General features: G+C 33.5%; 1 protein-coding gene across 2 annotated transcripts in view; it reads left to right on the plus strand.

Annotated features, from left to right (window-relative positions):
* Positions 1-15,251, plus strand: part of LOC116771838 (semaphorin-1A) — a 211,917-nt gene extending 196,666 nt beyond the window's left edge. The window contains exons 5-18 of one of the 2 annotated variants that reach the window (XM_061528299.1): positions 946-1,141; positions 4,250-4,354; positions 5,528-5,616; positions 6,087-6,228; positions 6,379-6,581; positions 7,101-7,246; positions 7,610-7,692; positions 7,988-8,216; positions 8,486-8,634; positions 8,868-8,993; positions 9,233-9,443; positions 9,785-9,992; positions 10,710-10,848; positions 11,340-15,251. In XM_061528299.1, the coding sequence (XP_061384283.1) occupies positions 946-1,141; positions 4,250-4,354; positions 5,528-5,616; positions 6,087-6,228; positions 6,379-6,581; positions 7,101-7,246; positions 7,610-7,692; positions 7,988-8,216; positions 8,486-8,634; positions 8,868-8,993; positions 9,233-9,443; positions 9,785-9,992; positions 10,710-10,781 (1,959 nt within the window). In that variant the 3' untranslated portion in view covers positions 10,782-10,848; positions 11,340-15,251. The remainder of the gene's footprint in view (positions 1-945; positions 1,142-4,249; positions 4,355-5,527; positions 5,617-6,086; positions 6,229-6,378; positions 6,582-7,100; positions 7,247-7,609; positions 7,693-7,987; positions 8,217-8,485; positions 8,635-8,867; positions 8,994-9,232; positions 9,444-9,784; positions 9,993-10,709; positions 10,849-11,339) is intronic. The other variant, XM_061528300.1, reaches the window with a different exon arrangement.
* Positions 15,252-17,705: the final 2,454 nt, after the last annotated feature.

Raw genomic sequence — 17,705 nt, forward strand, 5'->3', positions numbered from 1 at the left:
CATATATCTGTGAATGCGAGGCAGGCAATCAGACTGCCGCTCGCACGAGTAGAATTACGGTTGGACATCTAGAGGTGTATGGCAATGCAAATGTAATCATATCCGCGTTCATAGCATGATCACTGTTACCCCAAGACCTTCCAAGATACATTTCCAGGACTTGCCCCTGTTTTTGCTATTTATTGAGACGGAATTTTCCTCATATTTGATTCGATGAGATTTGAATATATCACATTCATTTCTCGACTGCTTCTTGTTGTTATTTTGTTTTATTTTCTTGTCAATACAGCATCATACACCGTTATATTAAGTCATCTTGTTTTAAAAATACAAAATTTCATCTTATGCAAGTTTTATAAACTTTACATAAGCATGACAAATTAAAAAGTATATAAATAAATAGTGAAAATAACTTTAAAATAAGTCATGAAAATCAGATCTTAACAACATCTCGTACAAATGATTCTTCGTTTATACGCATTTTCGCATAAAAACTCAAGATATCGCTCCCGTCATGGGCGGGTAATAGCATATAAGACACAGTGACTTCATGGAACAAAGCTAAATTGCGAGTGACAGGGCTCAGGGAAAACAAAGCTTTTTTCCTGCTACATGTACCGTGTGTTATATGACTACCCATGTAGTATCGAATAGTGTAGGAATAGCTTTGCTTTATAAGAACATTTACTGAAACGATTTATGTTACTACTCGAACCGAAACCAAACTAATACAGACAATTAACTAAAATAATTTGTTATAAAAAGTCATTTGTTATGTCTTTTTTAGAGCAAGCAACTAAAATTTTATGTATACATTTCACATTCTGTTTAAAATTTTATGCAAAATAATAATGTATCATTAACTTAGACGATTTTTTTTTTAAGCTAAAGAAACTAATATTTTCGCTTATACGTGTGTAGATAATTTCAATACCTTAATAACAGGAGAGCTGTCAGAACTACATTCGAGTCCTGGTGTCTCTTGGTACCGGGCGACTGCTGGTCTGTGGTACCAATAGCTTCAGGCCGTTCTGCAGGGAGTACAGTGTCCAACGCGACTCATACCACATGGAGAAGGAGAAATCTGGTCAAGCTGTTTGTCCATACGACCCCGAGCATAACTCCACTGCTGTTTACGCAGGTTTGTAAACATTATTACTTCCATTAATTATTGAACAGGATAAGGCATAGAACTTAAATATTGAGTCAACTTTCCACTTACGTATATTGAAACAAATTTGAAAGAAGACAGAGAAGTTAATATATTCAAAATATATTTTAGTCAAGAAGGGCTGCAAAAAGTATGTATTTTGCTAAGAAAAAAACTGAAGGTTAAATTTTAATATTTCTATATTTTGTTTTTGTAAGCCTTAGTCGCAAAACGAAACGAAAACAGAATTTCAGAGAAATATCCTCTGATACAAGCGTCATTAAACATGACTGTTATGAAAGATCCTGCATCAGTTAAAACTTAAGCCAATAAAAGAATCCGCAATTAGTCAGATTCAGTAGTGAGTATACGTGATACGTCACGGGGCACTATAAAGCCGATTGCGCACGAATAAGCCCCAAATGAATGGGCGAAAAGCAACGAGCCGCTCTCACGATTTACGTTGGCGCTAAGCGATTCAGGGTCACAATTCAGTCTTACGTTCGTATGCATCAAGCTTTACATTAGTCTTTGCGCTATGTTTGATTGTCATTTTATTAAAGATTATTTTAGCATCTAGGCAGGATTATTTTATTACCATTGTATTTATTTATTTTTTCAATTGAATTCTGACCTTATATAATGACCATAGTTTTGAGTACAAAATTTTTTATCTATATGTTTTGTAAGCCATTATTACTATGTCTCATCTTGACAATGAATGTGGCGCATGACTGTCATGGCATTCTGATAGTCAGGAAATTAGGGAACGAAATCTTTTTTATATCGATCGGATCCACTTTCACAGTCTGCTGGCGTACAATGGACACTCATTGTTGCGTCGAAAGGGATCGAGTTGGTTCTATAACGTGACAACTATACAGGATGATGTAGTGTTGAGTTGCTACGTGTCCGGATAAAGACTTAAATGTGTATCCTGAAAAATTATGAGTCCGCGTCTTGGAGACCTTCCATGTAACAAACATGATAGATACATTATTCAAATAATACATAATTCTCAAAAGCAACTCAATAAAATACGGAACATAAGACGTGTTACACTGAACAGTCATAAATAAGCTGGAATCGTGACGAAAATCCACAACGGATCCGGTAATATTTAGTTAGATTTTTCTATGCGTTTTCCTCATCGACCTTTGTGTGCTTATTTGAGAAGTACATAACTTGGATAGAGGGGGATTATCCCAAACAAACAAACATAATTTTCTTTCCCACTCACCTTTGTAAGAAACCATTTATTATTCGTGTCCAAGAACACGTTAACATCCTATTATATTGCTGCGGTCGACTGAGCTGTAATGGAGCGACGTAAATAGTCAATATTGAAAGAGATTTCGATAGCACCTCGCAGAGTAATATCGTTTGAATCTGTAACTTATAGGAGCTTCGCTGGCGACTGTGGAATATTGTTTCCTATGAAAATAGTACTATCGACTGATACGAATAATAAGTAAATTTAAAACTAACTTCAGGTATAAAATTAAAATTAGTATTATCCGCCTATTCAATAACATTTCAACCCCAAAATTAGCACTTAATGCAACAGCAACGAACATCATCAATTACTCGCCTTTTGTGATATTTCTTTACATGGTAACGTAAATTCATGCCCCTTGCAAATTCATGCCCATTCATCAAACAAAAATGACAGTCGGAGATATATAATTATTATCAAAGTTTGGATTATATGGAGACTACTTCTATTTTGGATGATTTTCATACACATTTAAATAATAAATAATATGACGAATATTAATATAAAGTCAATAATCACCTCTATCGTCATATCTTCACTACATATAACGAATGGCATGCGAGGTCATTCATGCTTTAAACAACATCATTATGTAATTACATTAAGTGCATACACTAATATTATTAAGCCATAAACAGTTAATTCAGTGATCACATTCATCACTTAACTAAATTAACTTCACTGTAAGTAATTGTTTCGAAACAGACGTTATAGACCTAGAAGTAGTTTAACATTTGGAATTAACCGCGAAGGTTCGTTTTTAGTGCAAAGAGAATGGTGGATACATATTCGGAAAAAGGTTTTTATTGTAACCTAAAGATATATTAAGCACTTGTGTATACGAGTATACATCCATTACTATCCTGCCGGTTAGTTATCTCCTATTGATCTGGACCAATTAAGCGCTGCCCCATGGGACCATTGGCTGTGTCTGCGCTACTGCAACTCTGTTTTATAAAACAATACATTTTGTATCGTCAGTTTATTTAGTTGTGTATTGCATTATATCTTAATATTATTATCATTTCCAATATATTAATGAAGTTGGAAATATCTAAAATTTACCATTTAATTTAAAAGTCTATTTGTCCAAAACTTCTCTAGAATACTTGGCGCAAGGAAGCTACTGAACTTTCCGAAGACCGTGTACATTCTATAGCAATTAAGAGTACACCGTTAATCACTACATATTAGTTCACTATTACTGCAATGGTTTTCTCTTAACGACTAAAGCACTGCAATGCGGGTACATTGCGGGGCACAACCGACCATAGAGGATCGCGATGAATTGAATTCGACATACCATTTCAATATTTACATACAACACCATAAAGTTCAAATTCATCTGGAACGTATTGTGTTTAACTTGAAACAAAGGAAGGTACGGTTAGTAGGCAATTCCTCTGATATTTACGAGATGCTCAGTTACAATAATTCCGATTTTCCGATGTTTTTATCCGATTTATAGTTATTGAAAACAATAATAATTATATTTAAGTGCTTGTTGAAAACAGCTATTCAGATTAGTAAAACACACAACTAATGGCAAAACGAGCCATAAATTTTGTACTAAAATAGTGGTAATTAATAGTTAAATTTAGTCACGTAAGCCGAATGCATGTTATGCACGTTACCAAGCATATTGAATTATTGAATTTCGTTGCGAGGTACAGATATCATTTCTGATAATTTTGTACTTGCAATTTACGAACACATCACTTTTGTAATTAATTTATGAATAGTTCTAACTATTTATAACTATTGATAGCTATCATCGTGTCAATTTTAATGTTTATATATGTGTATGAATATATTTTTTTCAGATGCGGAATTATATTCTGGGACAGTGGCGGATTTCAGTGGAATGGAGCCAATTATCTACAGGGAACCGTTACAAACAGAGCCCTACGACTCTATGACGTTAAATGGTAAATTTATTGACTTGCTTTTAGTTGCCAAACTAAAATAGTATCTAGTATATATTTGAGAAGATATTCTTCTAGCAACATTTCAAAGCAACAATGTCATGGAAATATACGAACGAAATGTTGAAGAATGAACTTTTTGTTTTATAACATTCTTAAACCCTTTCAATTTTGTAGATTATAAATGAAATTGCAATTTAAGGTTATGTCTATCTTATTGTCTACAGTAAACTATTGGCGTCTGATATAAATACTCCTTTCTAAATATATATAAACTGAAATTGGATGTGCTAGCCACACAGAAAGTCCATTCTAAATCAAATTAATAATGAATGAGCGTTCAAAGTATGAACTATAACTGTATTAATGTAACTAGCATTAATGCAAATGATACGAACTTATTATGAAGTCAATTTATATGTAAATAAATTTATCTTTGTATACAATATTAATGTACAGCTAAACTAAATAATTCACTACTAAAGCATGTTTAAGCTTTTTTGTTTGTTTAAATATTTTTTTAACAGAAATAAGCAAATAGACTGTACGCTTTTTATGATACTTTTATTATACGTGTTTTTATGAGAATGGAAATGTATCTAGCGTTATTAGTTACGAACTCTTCAATAGAGAAAGTTTCGGTTTTGGAAAATTATAAAACTCTTTCGAACTGCTAATAGTTAAACGATTCATAAAATCAGCTTTAGTCTGCCGAACGAGCTTTAGTATATGCCATGTCTCTGTCAATTTTCTAAGTCCTAAATGTAAAATAGATCCTCTATACACATATATAGTGTATCCAGTCCACTCCGTCGCCTTCGAAAACAAATGTCAGATACACAACCGTCAAATTAACTCAATTTACGATTCTGATACACCCCGCCGTTGGTATTTAACGAGACAGCCGGTAAATGAGATTAGGATTGTATTAAAATTATCGACACTGTTAATTCTGTTAGGGCTGCGAGTTACATTGAATAAACCAAAGCAAATGGTACCGTTATTCTGACATTTATTGACGTCCACGAAAAGCTTGACATCTGTAGGCGATAGTAGTTTTTATTACCTAATTCATATGTTTATTTATTATTTGTCAACCCTGGATTATAGATCAGGTTATGAGTTTACGTTATCCATTACCGCCCTGTTTGGTGATGATGTTTATTTTGCCCGCAGCACCAGATTTCGTGAATTCATTGGTTCACGGTAATTTCGTGTATTTCTTCTTCCGTGAGACCGCTGTCGAGTACATCAACTGTGGAAAGGTTTGTGACCAATAACTAACTAATATTTGCAAAGAATATTCTAAATTCTATATGTTTTTGTTAAAAAATTACACAAACTTATGAATCGATTTTGTTAAATGTATATATTTAAGTGGTTATAGGTTATATATATACATTAACTATATATATTTTTGATCATGATATTTCAGTCCAAGCATTAAAGACGTATTCTTTATCACTTGTGAGAAAAATAAAGATCTATATTGCACTGATACAGTATTTCTGTCACTTAAATTTACCACAAACAAAACAATATGTCTCACTTCGATTCGATTTTTATACAACATCTTTGTTCGTAATTAATTTTGAACCTAAATTGAATTGCTTACATTACTGAACTTACTGTTATTGAGAACTTAGTATCTTAGTGATTAATCTAGCATATATCTTGAACAAAAAATGTTACTTACCGTTTTGGTTTTTAAATATATGTATATCGTGAACCCCAGGCGGTATTCTCTCGAGTGGCGAGAGTTTGTCGAGACGATCGCGGCGGTCCTCACAGATTCAAACAAAGATGGACCTCTTTCCTGAAGTCGAGACTCAACTGCTCTGTGGCCGGGGACTTCCCCTTTTACTTCAATGAGATACGTAAGTGTTAAAACTGCTACAGGCTTCAATGACTATATAACATTTTCGCGACAACCCATTTGATTTTAATAAAAAATATACCGACTTTCTTACTATAATGAGCGTAATAACGAAGAGAGTAAAGTCAAAAATATTCCATCTGTCTTACAGAATCAACCACGGAGTTGATAGAAGGTGTGTACGGTGGACTAAATGCCCAGCTAATATATGGAACTTTCACAACTCCACCGAACAGTATATCAGGGAGTGCTGTGTGTGCGTTCAGTATGCAGGACATAGCTGACACATTCGAGGGAACCTTTAAGGAACAGAGTGCCATTAATTCTAACTGGCTTCCAGTTAATAGCGCCAAGGTTAGTGATCTACTTTTTGATCTCAAATTTTTAAGAAATATGATTAGTATGTGTATTATCGCTTTGTCATATATTGATTATTATTTTTAATTTGTTCGAGTGTAATAGAATTGGAATATTCATCGGCACGCAAGAAATTAAATATAAAAATGAGTATTGCAAACAAAACACTAAAAAACTTTAACACAAAAAGCAACGCCTATCTTAATACTGTACTGTAATAGTTTTTCCCCGCAAATATTAAGTCATTTAACAAAATATTAATTTATATTCACGTATTCCTTTCTGCCCACTTTTAAGTTTGATATGTATGAACGATCGCAAAAACTCATTCATACTGGGAACAAGGGAAAAACTGAAGACAAATTCATCTAATCTTGCCATTAACAATAACCATAAAATAAGCAAACGAAAAAAATAAAAACAAAATTTTAATTAAATATACGCAAGTTAGAAGCGAGAAACGAATATCTTTGGTGAAACCGTCGAACTCGTTGTATATGTATGTTTGTCTATTAGGTGCCGGAACCCCGACCGGGTACATGTCACAACGATTCCAGACAGCTTCCGGACCAGACGTTGAACTTCATCAAAACTCACGCCCTGATGGACGAATCAGTGCCAGCCTTCTTCGGAGAACCAATCGTTATTAGAACAAGCTTCCAGTAAGTCTTAAAACATGTCAATATTTTTAGATCTTATTTGTATATCGAAAGATTTATTATAAATAATTCTTAATCGATAACAATATTAGGAACGAAAAAAAATATTATTTTAAATATTTAATTGAGATTATTTTTATAAAATTTCGAATTTCTGTAGTTATAGAATACTACTATAAGACAAAAAAGGGTATGGGATAGCAATACTTTTCTTGCATTTTTGTTTATGTATACACCAAATCTGGAAAGATACTTCAATGCAAAAAATTTAAACGAAACTAGGGAATAACGTTGAGCTGATGCAACATTTAAAGAAATCGGAATTAAAAGTTTATAATTAAATATAATCATAATATTTAATTCCAGCTATCGATTCACTCAAATCGCTGTCGATCCGCAAGTGAAGACTCCAGGCGGGAAGGCGTATGACGTTTTGTTCATTGGAACAGGTTTGTAAACAAATTAAACACTGCTAATATTATAAACATTTAAATTGCGTGTATGTGTGTGTATTTACTTGTGCCTCTGTGTGCGTATGCGTGTAACTTACGCATAAAGTTCATAAAACTTTTGCTTGTTTTTTTATTTCAGTAGCTAAAAATCTTTTTACTTATTTCCCTTTCTATTTTAATATTTCAACTTTAATAATAACATGGAAAGCCACAAAGTTTCTCTATCAAGAAATAGCTGTACATTTATAAACACAATACAGAATAGAATTTATGTGACTTTTATTTGACATAGATAACGGCAAGATCATAAAGGCCATCAACGCTGTGTCATACGACTCTAACAAGAGAGCGGTCCCGGTGGTGGTAGAGGAGCTCCAGGCCTTCGCTGCCGGCTCTCCCGTACGAGCTCTTCGTGTAGCTCGAGCTGGTAGAGACGCCGCCAGACTGATAGCTGTCTCTGATAGAGAGGTCCTAAGCTTGAGGCTCCATAGATGCTCCAGTGATAAGATCAGCTCTTGCTCGTGAGTCGATTATACTTATTGTATTTATTTTTACAATCTTAGCACTTCGCTGTAATGTCGATGTATTAAATATTTTTTTATTTAACTTTAATTTTTAAAATATCTTTGTTTTTCTTCCACCATACTAAGGTCGAATCGAATCAGTTCAATATTATAATTAATAAAAAAAAAGACTGCCGAACTTTATCCATGACTTTTAAAACACTCAAGAAAAAATTTATAATTTCACATATGTACATATATCTCCATATAAATGTTTTATTCCTCAGTGAGTGTGTGGCGCTTCAAGACCCGTACTGTGCGTGGGATAAGCAGGCTGGTCGGTGTCGTTCCTACTCACACGGAGTCAGCAGATGGTTGGATGAGAACTCTTTCTACCAAAGTGTCAGCACTGGTAGCCACGCTGCCTGCCCACACAGTCAGTTTATAACAGCCCTTTATACATTCAATATATTTTTTTAAGTATTTAATAAAGATTTTCACTTTATTGGCCTTTAATGACTCTCATTCTTTTATCTTATATGTATACAGAACACAATCTTATCTACAATAATTTTTTCTGATGTGATGTAAAAAAATCATTCGCTTCAGTAATAATGTTTTAGGGATCGAAACTGATTTAGTTATGAAAATTTGTTATGTATATTATAGGTAAAGACGCGGGTGCTGTTGGCGGCCTTAGTTCAGGGCTATACGACCCACCCGGGGAAAACAAGGGTGAAGTCATCAACATAGTGCAGGATAAAGACGGCAAGAATGGAAACAATAATAATGAAGGTAGGCACAAAAAATACATCAAACCATTTAAACCAAATTAAGTTTCATATTAGTTTAATGTGTATTATATAGTATAAAAGTTCGGACCAAATCTAGAAAAACTTCTTATATCAAGAATACCAATGATATAAACGAAGTTTTAATTATATATAAAAAATATATTTTCCGTGAGATGCAAAACAGTTCAGTTTATCGACTCAACTGCCAATAAAAACGTAATCAATAACCTTTGAATCCAGGGCCAGAAGTTCTAGCCGCTGATCCGCCACCAGCAGCGTATTCAGTGGAGACTCTGGCGTTGGCAGTGGCAGCAGGGGCTCTAGCAGCGCTGGGCGCTGGCTTCGCTGCTGGCTACATCTGTGGTCGGAGGTGCAAGAAGGACGATGATGACAACATGCCCTACCCTGATACTGAGTATGAATACTTCGAGCAACGGCAGAATATTAACAGGTGGGCTAATTATATTATAGTATATGAATATTGTCTGGATGGTTCGCGATTTTGATCATTGTCTCAATATTGCCAGACGTGTTACAATATAGTTCTTAGACGTATTGCTTTTAGCTATCTAACCTCTTCCGTTAGGTGACCTTCCTTAAATAACTAGCCTATATATTTGTACTTTATTTTTGATTGTAGAAATTCGTTTAGCACTTATTGCCATAACGTTTAGTTTTCAAGATAAAAGTGTCTTTTTTCATTTTCTAGTTAAATTTAAATTCGTTATACAAAATATTGCAAAGAGTAAATAAATTTAAGTCAATATATCGTTTATATATTCACAATTCAAGGATCCAAGCCGAGCCGAAGCTGCTACAACAGGTCGAGGAGGTGACGTACGCAGAGCCTGTCCTAGCTCCGCAGCCTAAACCAGCCTCACCACGCGCCACGCTTCGGAAGCATCCCCCCTACCACCCGCACCACGAGACCCTGTTCCAGTTCCAACCCGACGCCTACCGTCGGGATAACTTCGGAACGCTTCGCTCTCATCAGGTCAATGTCAGTTGTGCCCCTTTCTCTTTCTATACCGTTTAGATGATGATGATGATTGAAACATATTTTGCCATCATCCAAATGGATTTTTTTCCGAGCTTCAATAGATAATTGTTGATATTACAATATCTGTTTTCAAAGCTTCTATATCATTCAAAGCTATCTATTAAAGCTCTTAACTATTTTTTTTTAAACACTACTGAACACTTCCCTTTTTGATGTTTGCACGCGGTTTTCTTTTTTCTTCTTACGAAAACCACAGACTTTATTTCTATCTTTTTATCTAATCTAAATGTATGTTGTACGTTCTTTTTGAGCACCAAGCACTTTTGATAATGATTTTTGCTTATTAATGTTACGAATAAATAATTCCCTATACCATTTATAGAATTAATAGATTCTAGAGATATCCGGTTTATGAAGAAAAGAGGTTTGTCCAAAAAAAAAATTCAAATCATCATTCAAAATTCATTCTAACTGCAATCACGACATATTATTGTCATTTCTCACAACTAACCTAATTATTCACCTTGTGCAACCTTAATTTGGCAACTAAACGAAACCATTAAAACCATTACTAACCACCGCTTGCACGTGACGAGCTAGGCTCGTTCTATAACCGTAAGTCAAAGCCCGTCACGACCTACGCCTCACTAATACCATATTCTCATGCATCATATTCACTGCGGGATGTCAGTTAACGCAGGAATATTCGGACCGCAGGGCGATGGCTACCGTCGCGGTAACGACAACGGGTTCTCGACCACGCGCTCAGTGAAGAAGGTGTACCTCTGAGAAACAAGCGGGGCGGACGCGCACCAAATGCATCACAAGCATACTACACACCATCACCATACATTGGGTATATACAGATTATATTCATAAATAGATTCGAACCCGCGACCCACGGGATAACGTGTCCCACTCGCTTCACCGCTTAAGTTATTGTGTTTAACTTAAATCAGTGTAATCACCAAGCATGCCAATATATCGGTATTTAAAACAAACTTTAACTTCATAAAATATTATAATTAATTATTAATATATTTAGGAAAAGTTTAATCTAAAACCACTGAAAACTTTAATACAATCACTAAGCTTATATCCTTATCCCTACTTTTTACATGTCAAATCTTATCCTATACAAAAGTCTACACTCACTACAAGGCTGTAATCTTGATTAAGAACATTTATTCTTAACATTGCTTCTTCTACATAGATAATTGTCAAATAAACTGGTGTTTATGAAATCTTAATTCATAAAATGAATGCTTAACATTGCTTCTGTCTTCGTTTCATAGAAATAATTGTTGTGAAATAACATTTCTTACATAAGTTAATATGTATGGTCAGTGTCGCAGCGTAGTAGCGGCTCGTGTTCGGGGACTGCTAGCGGGTCGTCGTCATCACCGTCTCCGCCGTCGTCCTCGCCGTCCCCTTCGGGAGAGCGACCCCCGACCCCGCCGCCGCCCGCCCCGCAACCCTGCGCCTACATCTACCGCAATTAGCGCTTCGCCCCAAACGAACTTTACCAGACTTGTGATAGGACTTAAATTCATATTGTTGTTGTTGTTCGAAGCCGACTGGTGGCTCGTTTACCGTCTACGATACTACAAGCGATGTCCGACCGTCCGTTAATGTGAGTTAGTTGATGTGATGGTGCTGCCTGGCCAGTGCGAGATTATCAGCCGGTTTCGTTGTGACAATCGTTGGATCGACTCCACCGTGTGATACATGTGAGTTGCATATTATATTTTATGGCCGTTTCGATTGAATTTCTATTGGCCGAGATTGTTCATGTTTGTTACGACTTGATGTGAAATGTACGTGTCGTCAACGTGACACTTCTGACGCGGTGTATTACGTGACATCTACGTTTATGACGATATTGTATTTTATTTTAATGACGGAAATATAATGACGATGCATGTACGATGTACTATAAATGTAACAATACTGTAGATTGTTTAGAATATACATAGTTTACTTATATTTTTAGGTAAAAAATATAAGTTTTGTTGGTACCATGTTGATGACTAGGTAGTGTTGTGGATATCATTGCAATATTTTCATTCGTGAGAGTTCACTGTGAGATGTTATAATGAAAGGATGCAATGAATCCACAAATCGCTTTTTAATAATATAGTAGCACGATATAACGTATAGTGAGGAATTTTCTAAAAATAAAATATCTATGTTCCGACAACTATTCGATATGTACTTAAACATTATTTATTTAATTTGATAGTCGCTCTCGCTTTTAATATTAACGTGTAATATCCGGTTCTTAATAATGATATGATAAATGTTATGGCTTAACCAGTATGGAAGGAGTATGTTGTCGGAACATAGAGGATGTAACGTTTTCAATATATCGATGGAGAGATACGCTATATATTATATTTACTCTGTATAAATATGTAAAACCTGATACTCATTCATTGATTAAAGTGCTTCTTATGGATGTATCTAGATATATAGGAGATCGTTTTGATAATTCGATAATGTTATAGAACTAGTGATGTATCTATATATAGTTTAGATCGCGGTACCGGTGACGGCTGCCAGTAAAGACGGCTATGATGGTGCGCCGTTTGTAAAGATTCTGTGATCTTACGATCGTGTAAATAGTTTGAGGTTGAGCTGCGGGTATAATGTTACGTTTCGTCTGGATATGAAAGATGACAGTATACCCACGGCTTAATGTTATTTTTTTAGTCAACAGTCGATTCTAAATTAAAAAAACAGACACGTGGGCCAAATGTTACAATCTGTTAGAACTTTCCTGTTGCTTTATGAACTGACGCTTGAACACTAGCTAGCGAGTTGTTTTGTAACGAAGAGTCTATGCTCATTCCACTAATTGTTGACAATTTAATGTGTGTAAAGAAATGTCAATTCTATTTGTAATGAACTAGTGCCTAAGTGTGTGTGGCAGGATTGTATTGTGCGATGTTCTGACCGGCGTAGTTACACCCGAGTGCTGGTGTTATAGAAAAAGTTGAGTTAAAAATGAAGTTAACAACAAAATCAGAATAAATATTCGCATGAGTTTGTCTTACCAGTGCTCGAGCGTGTTACTAACCCCGTGTAAACGGTACACTGGTGTTTAGTTTGGACTGATAAGGACATTAGACTAGCTATTACAATAGAAACTACGAAGAAACGCATAACTTATATAATATATTAAATATCCTATAAATAATAAATGAAAAGGCATTCTAAACATTGCCTTGTTACAATACTCACATTTTTTTCATGATTATACCAAAGATGCCATAACTTTTAAATAATATATTATTTATTTATAGAAGTAATCGATTTAACGTATTGATTAGTGAAATGTATTGTTATTTTTAATTGTAAACGTAACTGCCAATTTTCGTATATATTTTGATAATACGCACATGTTTGTTTGTATTGATATAAATGGTTTGATAATAGACGCTTTTAGCGGTAACGTACTTTTAAACTGGCCATTTATTCAATATATCTGAATTCAAATATACACCGCGTCTCATTATCTGTATGAATTGAATAACGAACATCTCACAACTGTATAGGTTCCAGATTGAAGATGAATTATTTAACAGCAATTTTTTTTATATAAGATGTGAAAATCTAAACGTAACATTTTACCAAATTTATGTGTCATGTTATTTTGTTGGAGAGCTTGAGGTTTTTGTTCTATATTAAATAATTTATTTGATCTAACTTCATATATTCGACATTTGAATTATTGTATTTTCTATATTTATGTTTTTTCTTACTTCATTTATTATATTTCATGCAAACAACGTAACCAATTTAAAAGTTCGTTATAAAACAAAAAAATTGACAGATACGTAAGGATAGTTTGTAAATGTAAATAGAGGTTTCTGTAATCTAATTTATACTTTCGAGTAAAATAGCATAAGCGTTAGAAATAAGCGCGAAAAACATTTTTGAAGGAAGGATTGTTAAGAATTGTTTTTTTTTTTTGTAATAATTAAAAATGGTAATATTAAAGAAATGTACAATAACCATTTCTACGTTTAAAATTACTGAACCACATTTTATACTCTTAAAGTTACATGCCTAGAAAGTCTCTCGTTTTAAGCGTAAATTATTAATTTATGAAATATTGAGAATTATATTAGATTGTAGTTTATATAGACCGCTTAATTTTTGTGTTGAGACGAAGCCTTAGTGTTAGAAATTGAAGACTTTATTATATGATCTGTAATAACAGATAATAATGAATCGATAATTTTATTGAAATGTAAGTGAATAGTTTCACATCGTCTCAAACCTACCATCACATTAGGTTTTATAGCGTGTATATATTGAAGTTTATTTATAGGGGTAGCTGCGCCCGTTAGATGACGTGACGCGATATATGCCACTCATAAAATTAAAAAAAAAAACAAAGAAATTCAATTTGCAATTGCAATTTTCCTATCTTTATTTCACTATTTTTTTAAGTACCACTTACAGTGAAATTAAAAAAAATAATGTGCTTTTGTTTGTTAGCAAGTTATTAATTTTTTTTAATCTGTGGTCTCGTTACCATATCGTGGCATTCATCGTGTTCATTGTCAAAGGAAGCCTGTTAAAGCGCATGCAATATTTTTCTACTTCTGATTCTTAACATCGTACATAAAATAGACGGGGGTTTGGTAACTATGGAAGTGCCTAAGTAAATTTACTTGCATCTGTAGTATTAACGACTGTAATCCCAACCTCACCCGACCTTAGAGAGTTTCTTTAGTGTGCCTTTAGCGACTAGTACCAAACTAACCAGCTACGTTTGAATATACAGAGTTATGTTCCATATTATCTTTATACATTGTTACCGCATTCTGAGACGTAACCGTTTGTAGTTTGAGTGGTTTTTTCTATGGCTGATAATTTCTTAATGACATACCTTTCATAGTACTACGGATATATATTACGTTGATCGTATTCGTTTTGCTTATAGACACTCCATAGGTTAAGTAGGAGTTTTATATTGTAATGCAAAAGCAACCGCAGTGATAGTACTGTTACACGATATTCGCTGCCCGTATTTATAGAGTGCAATTTTTTATAACTAGACACATAGTATAAGCATTGATGTACAAAATATGAAATGCGCTCGTTTCGGCACTGTTTTGTATTTTTTACTTCATTGTCTACAAATGTTATGATCATTTTCTCATTAAAATATTATTAATATATGCTAAATATTTTAGCAAAGGATAAAATGTATTCCTTTTCTTTAGTAAATAAAATATTGAAACTTGATTATTATTTATTATTTACACAATCCCTTGGTTGTAATTGATGCATATATGATAAATGTTTAAAAGTAACACAGGTTCTTTTTGAACCATTTTTTTTACTACTTAATAAACGCAAAAATTCAGACCCGTTCGACGATTTTCTTTCAGTTGGGGTTAAGCATATATAGATATTTTTTTTTTGTGAAAGGTAGCAAACGAGCAGACGGCCTACTTGATGGGCAGTAGTGACCGTTGCTCAAGGACATCCGCAAATTCTAATATTGCGGATGCGTTGCTAACCTTGATTATTGTGGAAAAAGGAGGGTTGGGAATAGGGAAATGACAGGAAAGGGTGGGAATAGGGAAAGGGCAACCGGCTCTCTCACTCTTCGGACGAAACACAGCCACTACAGGTTCACGCCTATCTTCCGTGAGAGGGTGGAACTTCCCCGGTCGAGCCGGCCCATGTTCAAGCTGTAGTAACTTGACCACGGCTAGGCTCTACCACCTCAATAAGGAATGTAATGTAAGGAAAATCTTACAAATACATCAAGTGCAGTTTTTAAATGGAATGAATCTAAATTCACATCCTTACATTTGTTGAAAAGACGAATAAAGGTGAAACTAAGAAGATTTAATGAAAATAAAATACAAAATCGTTATTAGTAGTCCTTAAATAAAGCAAAGGCATACAGAACTGTTACCCTAAATTGAAAGAGAAATAGCGTATATACTGTCAAAAATTAAGGCATACATAGGTATGAGAAACAAATTTTTATTTAAAACACATTATTTCGAAAAATTGCTTAAGAGTTATATTTCATAACTTTAATATATAATAAAAATAATAAATAAAAAAATCACACGTTATTATGAAATAAAATCTAGGCAGCGCGTTTGAATTCAGAGTGTGAATGACAATTTGATCATTTGTTCAATCTAAAAAAAAAAACAGTTCAAAACTAACATTCTATAAAAGACCGACGGTAGTGGCAGAATAATGATGGTAAAGATACGCCACGTAGAGTATTACAGACCTGTGATAATTAATGAAAGTTATAATCAATTTATTATAAAAAAAGTCAGAGATAAAAGCGGAGAGTCTCATTGAAAATCGCATTCCTAGACATTTACTTTTATACCAAAATAAATACGTCCACTATTCATTGAAAATGGACTTCAACTATATTTTTTTGGCTATGAAACTACTACAACTGCAATAACTACAACACTGATATAATTCTGGTACTGGGAGACAGATAGTATCTTAGTATCTGTATCTGACAAGGCACAGCATTTCTGTGTTTTAACAAGTTTGACATTCGAAACTCATTCATGTTACAAGTGACGCCATCCAGGCCTTACTAATTATAATTTACTATAATCCTTGCAATTATTTATATGACCGATTATAATTAACTATAATTCTGAACCATTGTAATTTTGTAATGGCAACATTTAAGCATTAACCTGTATCTGAAAACTATAATTACGGGCTTTAGCCATTTTGTAGGCATTAACTGGAAGAAACGCCGAACAATAAATATCAAGCCTGAAACTGTATCTCGAACACTTATTAAGACTAAATTTTATAAAGATGTTAAATAATCAAATTCTGACTCGCTTCTAACCGTGCAAAATGCCACCTCCTTTAATTTAATACTACTCTTATAGTTAATTAGCGAATTTAGATATGAGATTATTTTTTATTAAGCCATGATACACAGAAAAGGGTCTATCATACTCAACTTCTTATCACCTAATCTCACAACAATTTTTACTTGTTGCATTTTAGGATCTGAACTTGATACATTACGTTTCTAAAATGTTGGGAAATAAATTATTAAATTCAAAACACTTTACGATAATAATGGTTGTCACTATCAAAACCAGTCTCTTGTCTTTATATTCAAAATATCAATAGTAGAAAAAAAGAAAATCTTTTCGAAGCTTTAAACGGTAATGGATGCAAATAAGGAAAAGAAAACACTAAAATTGTACCCGAAAAACAATTCATACACATATGACACGAAACGATGCTGTGCATTATTTATTTTAATTTAAAATAACATTACCGTAATTAATAACAACAGTTAACGACTCAAATTTAAATCATCAGCTGAAACTTAATAATAAAAATCCTTTAGTTAGCAACTTGTGTTGTCAGAATTGAAACTCATACAAAGAAAATAACAAAAGATCCCTTTCTTAGTTGTCATTAAATGGTACACAAACACTTAATCATAGCTTGTGAACATTATTAACCATGATGGTAATTAATACAAATAATTTTTTTACTCTTTATTTTTGTAACTATTGCTATTCTTGAAAGTGGGGGTCAAAGCTTTTAAATTTTTAATTCTTAATATTTTTTTATAATAATAGCATTGATTCAATATAAGTAATTAAAATAGCAAATCACATAGTAAGACTGTAAAATAAGATTTAATTATAAAATATTTTTATAAAAATTAGT

This window comes from Danaus plexippus (genome assembly GCF_018135715.1).
Source record: "Danaus plexippus chromosome 16 unlocalized genomic scaffold, MEX_DaPlex mxdp_31, whole genome shotgun sequence".
NCBI lineage: Eukaryota > Metazoa > Arthropoda > Insecta > Lepidoptera > Nymphalidae > Danaus > Danaus plexippus.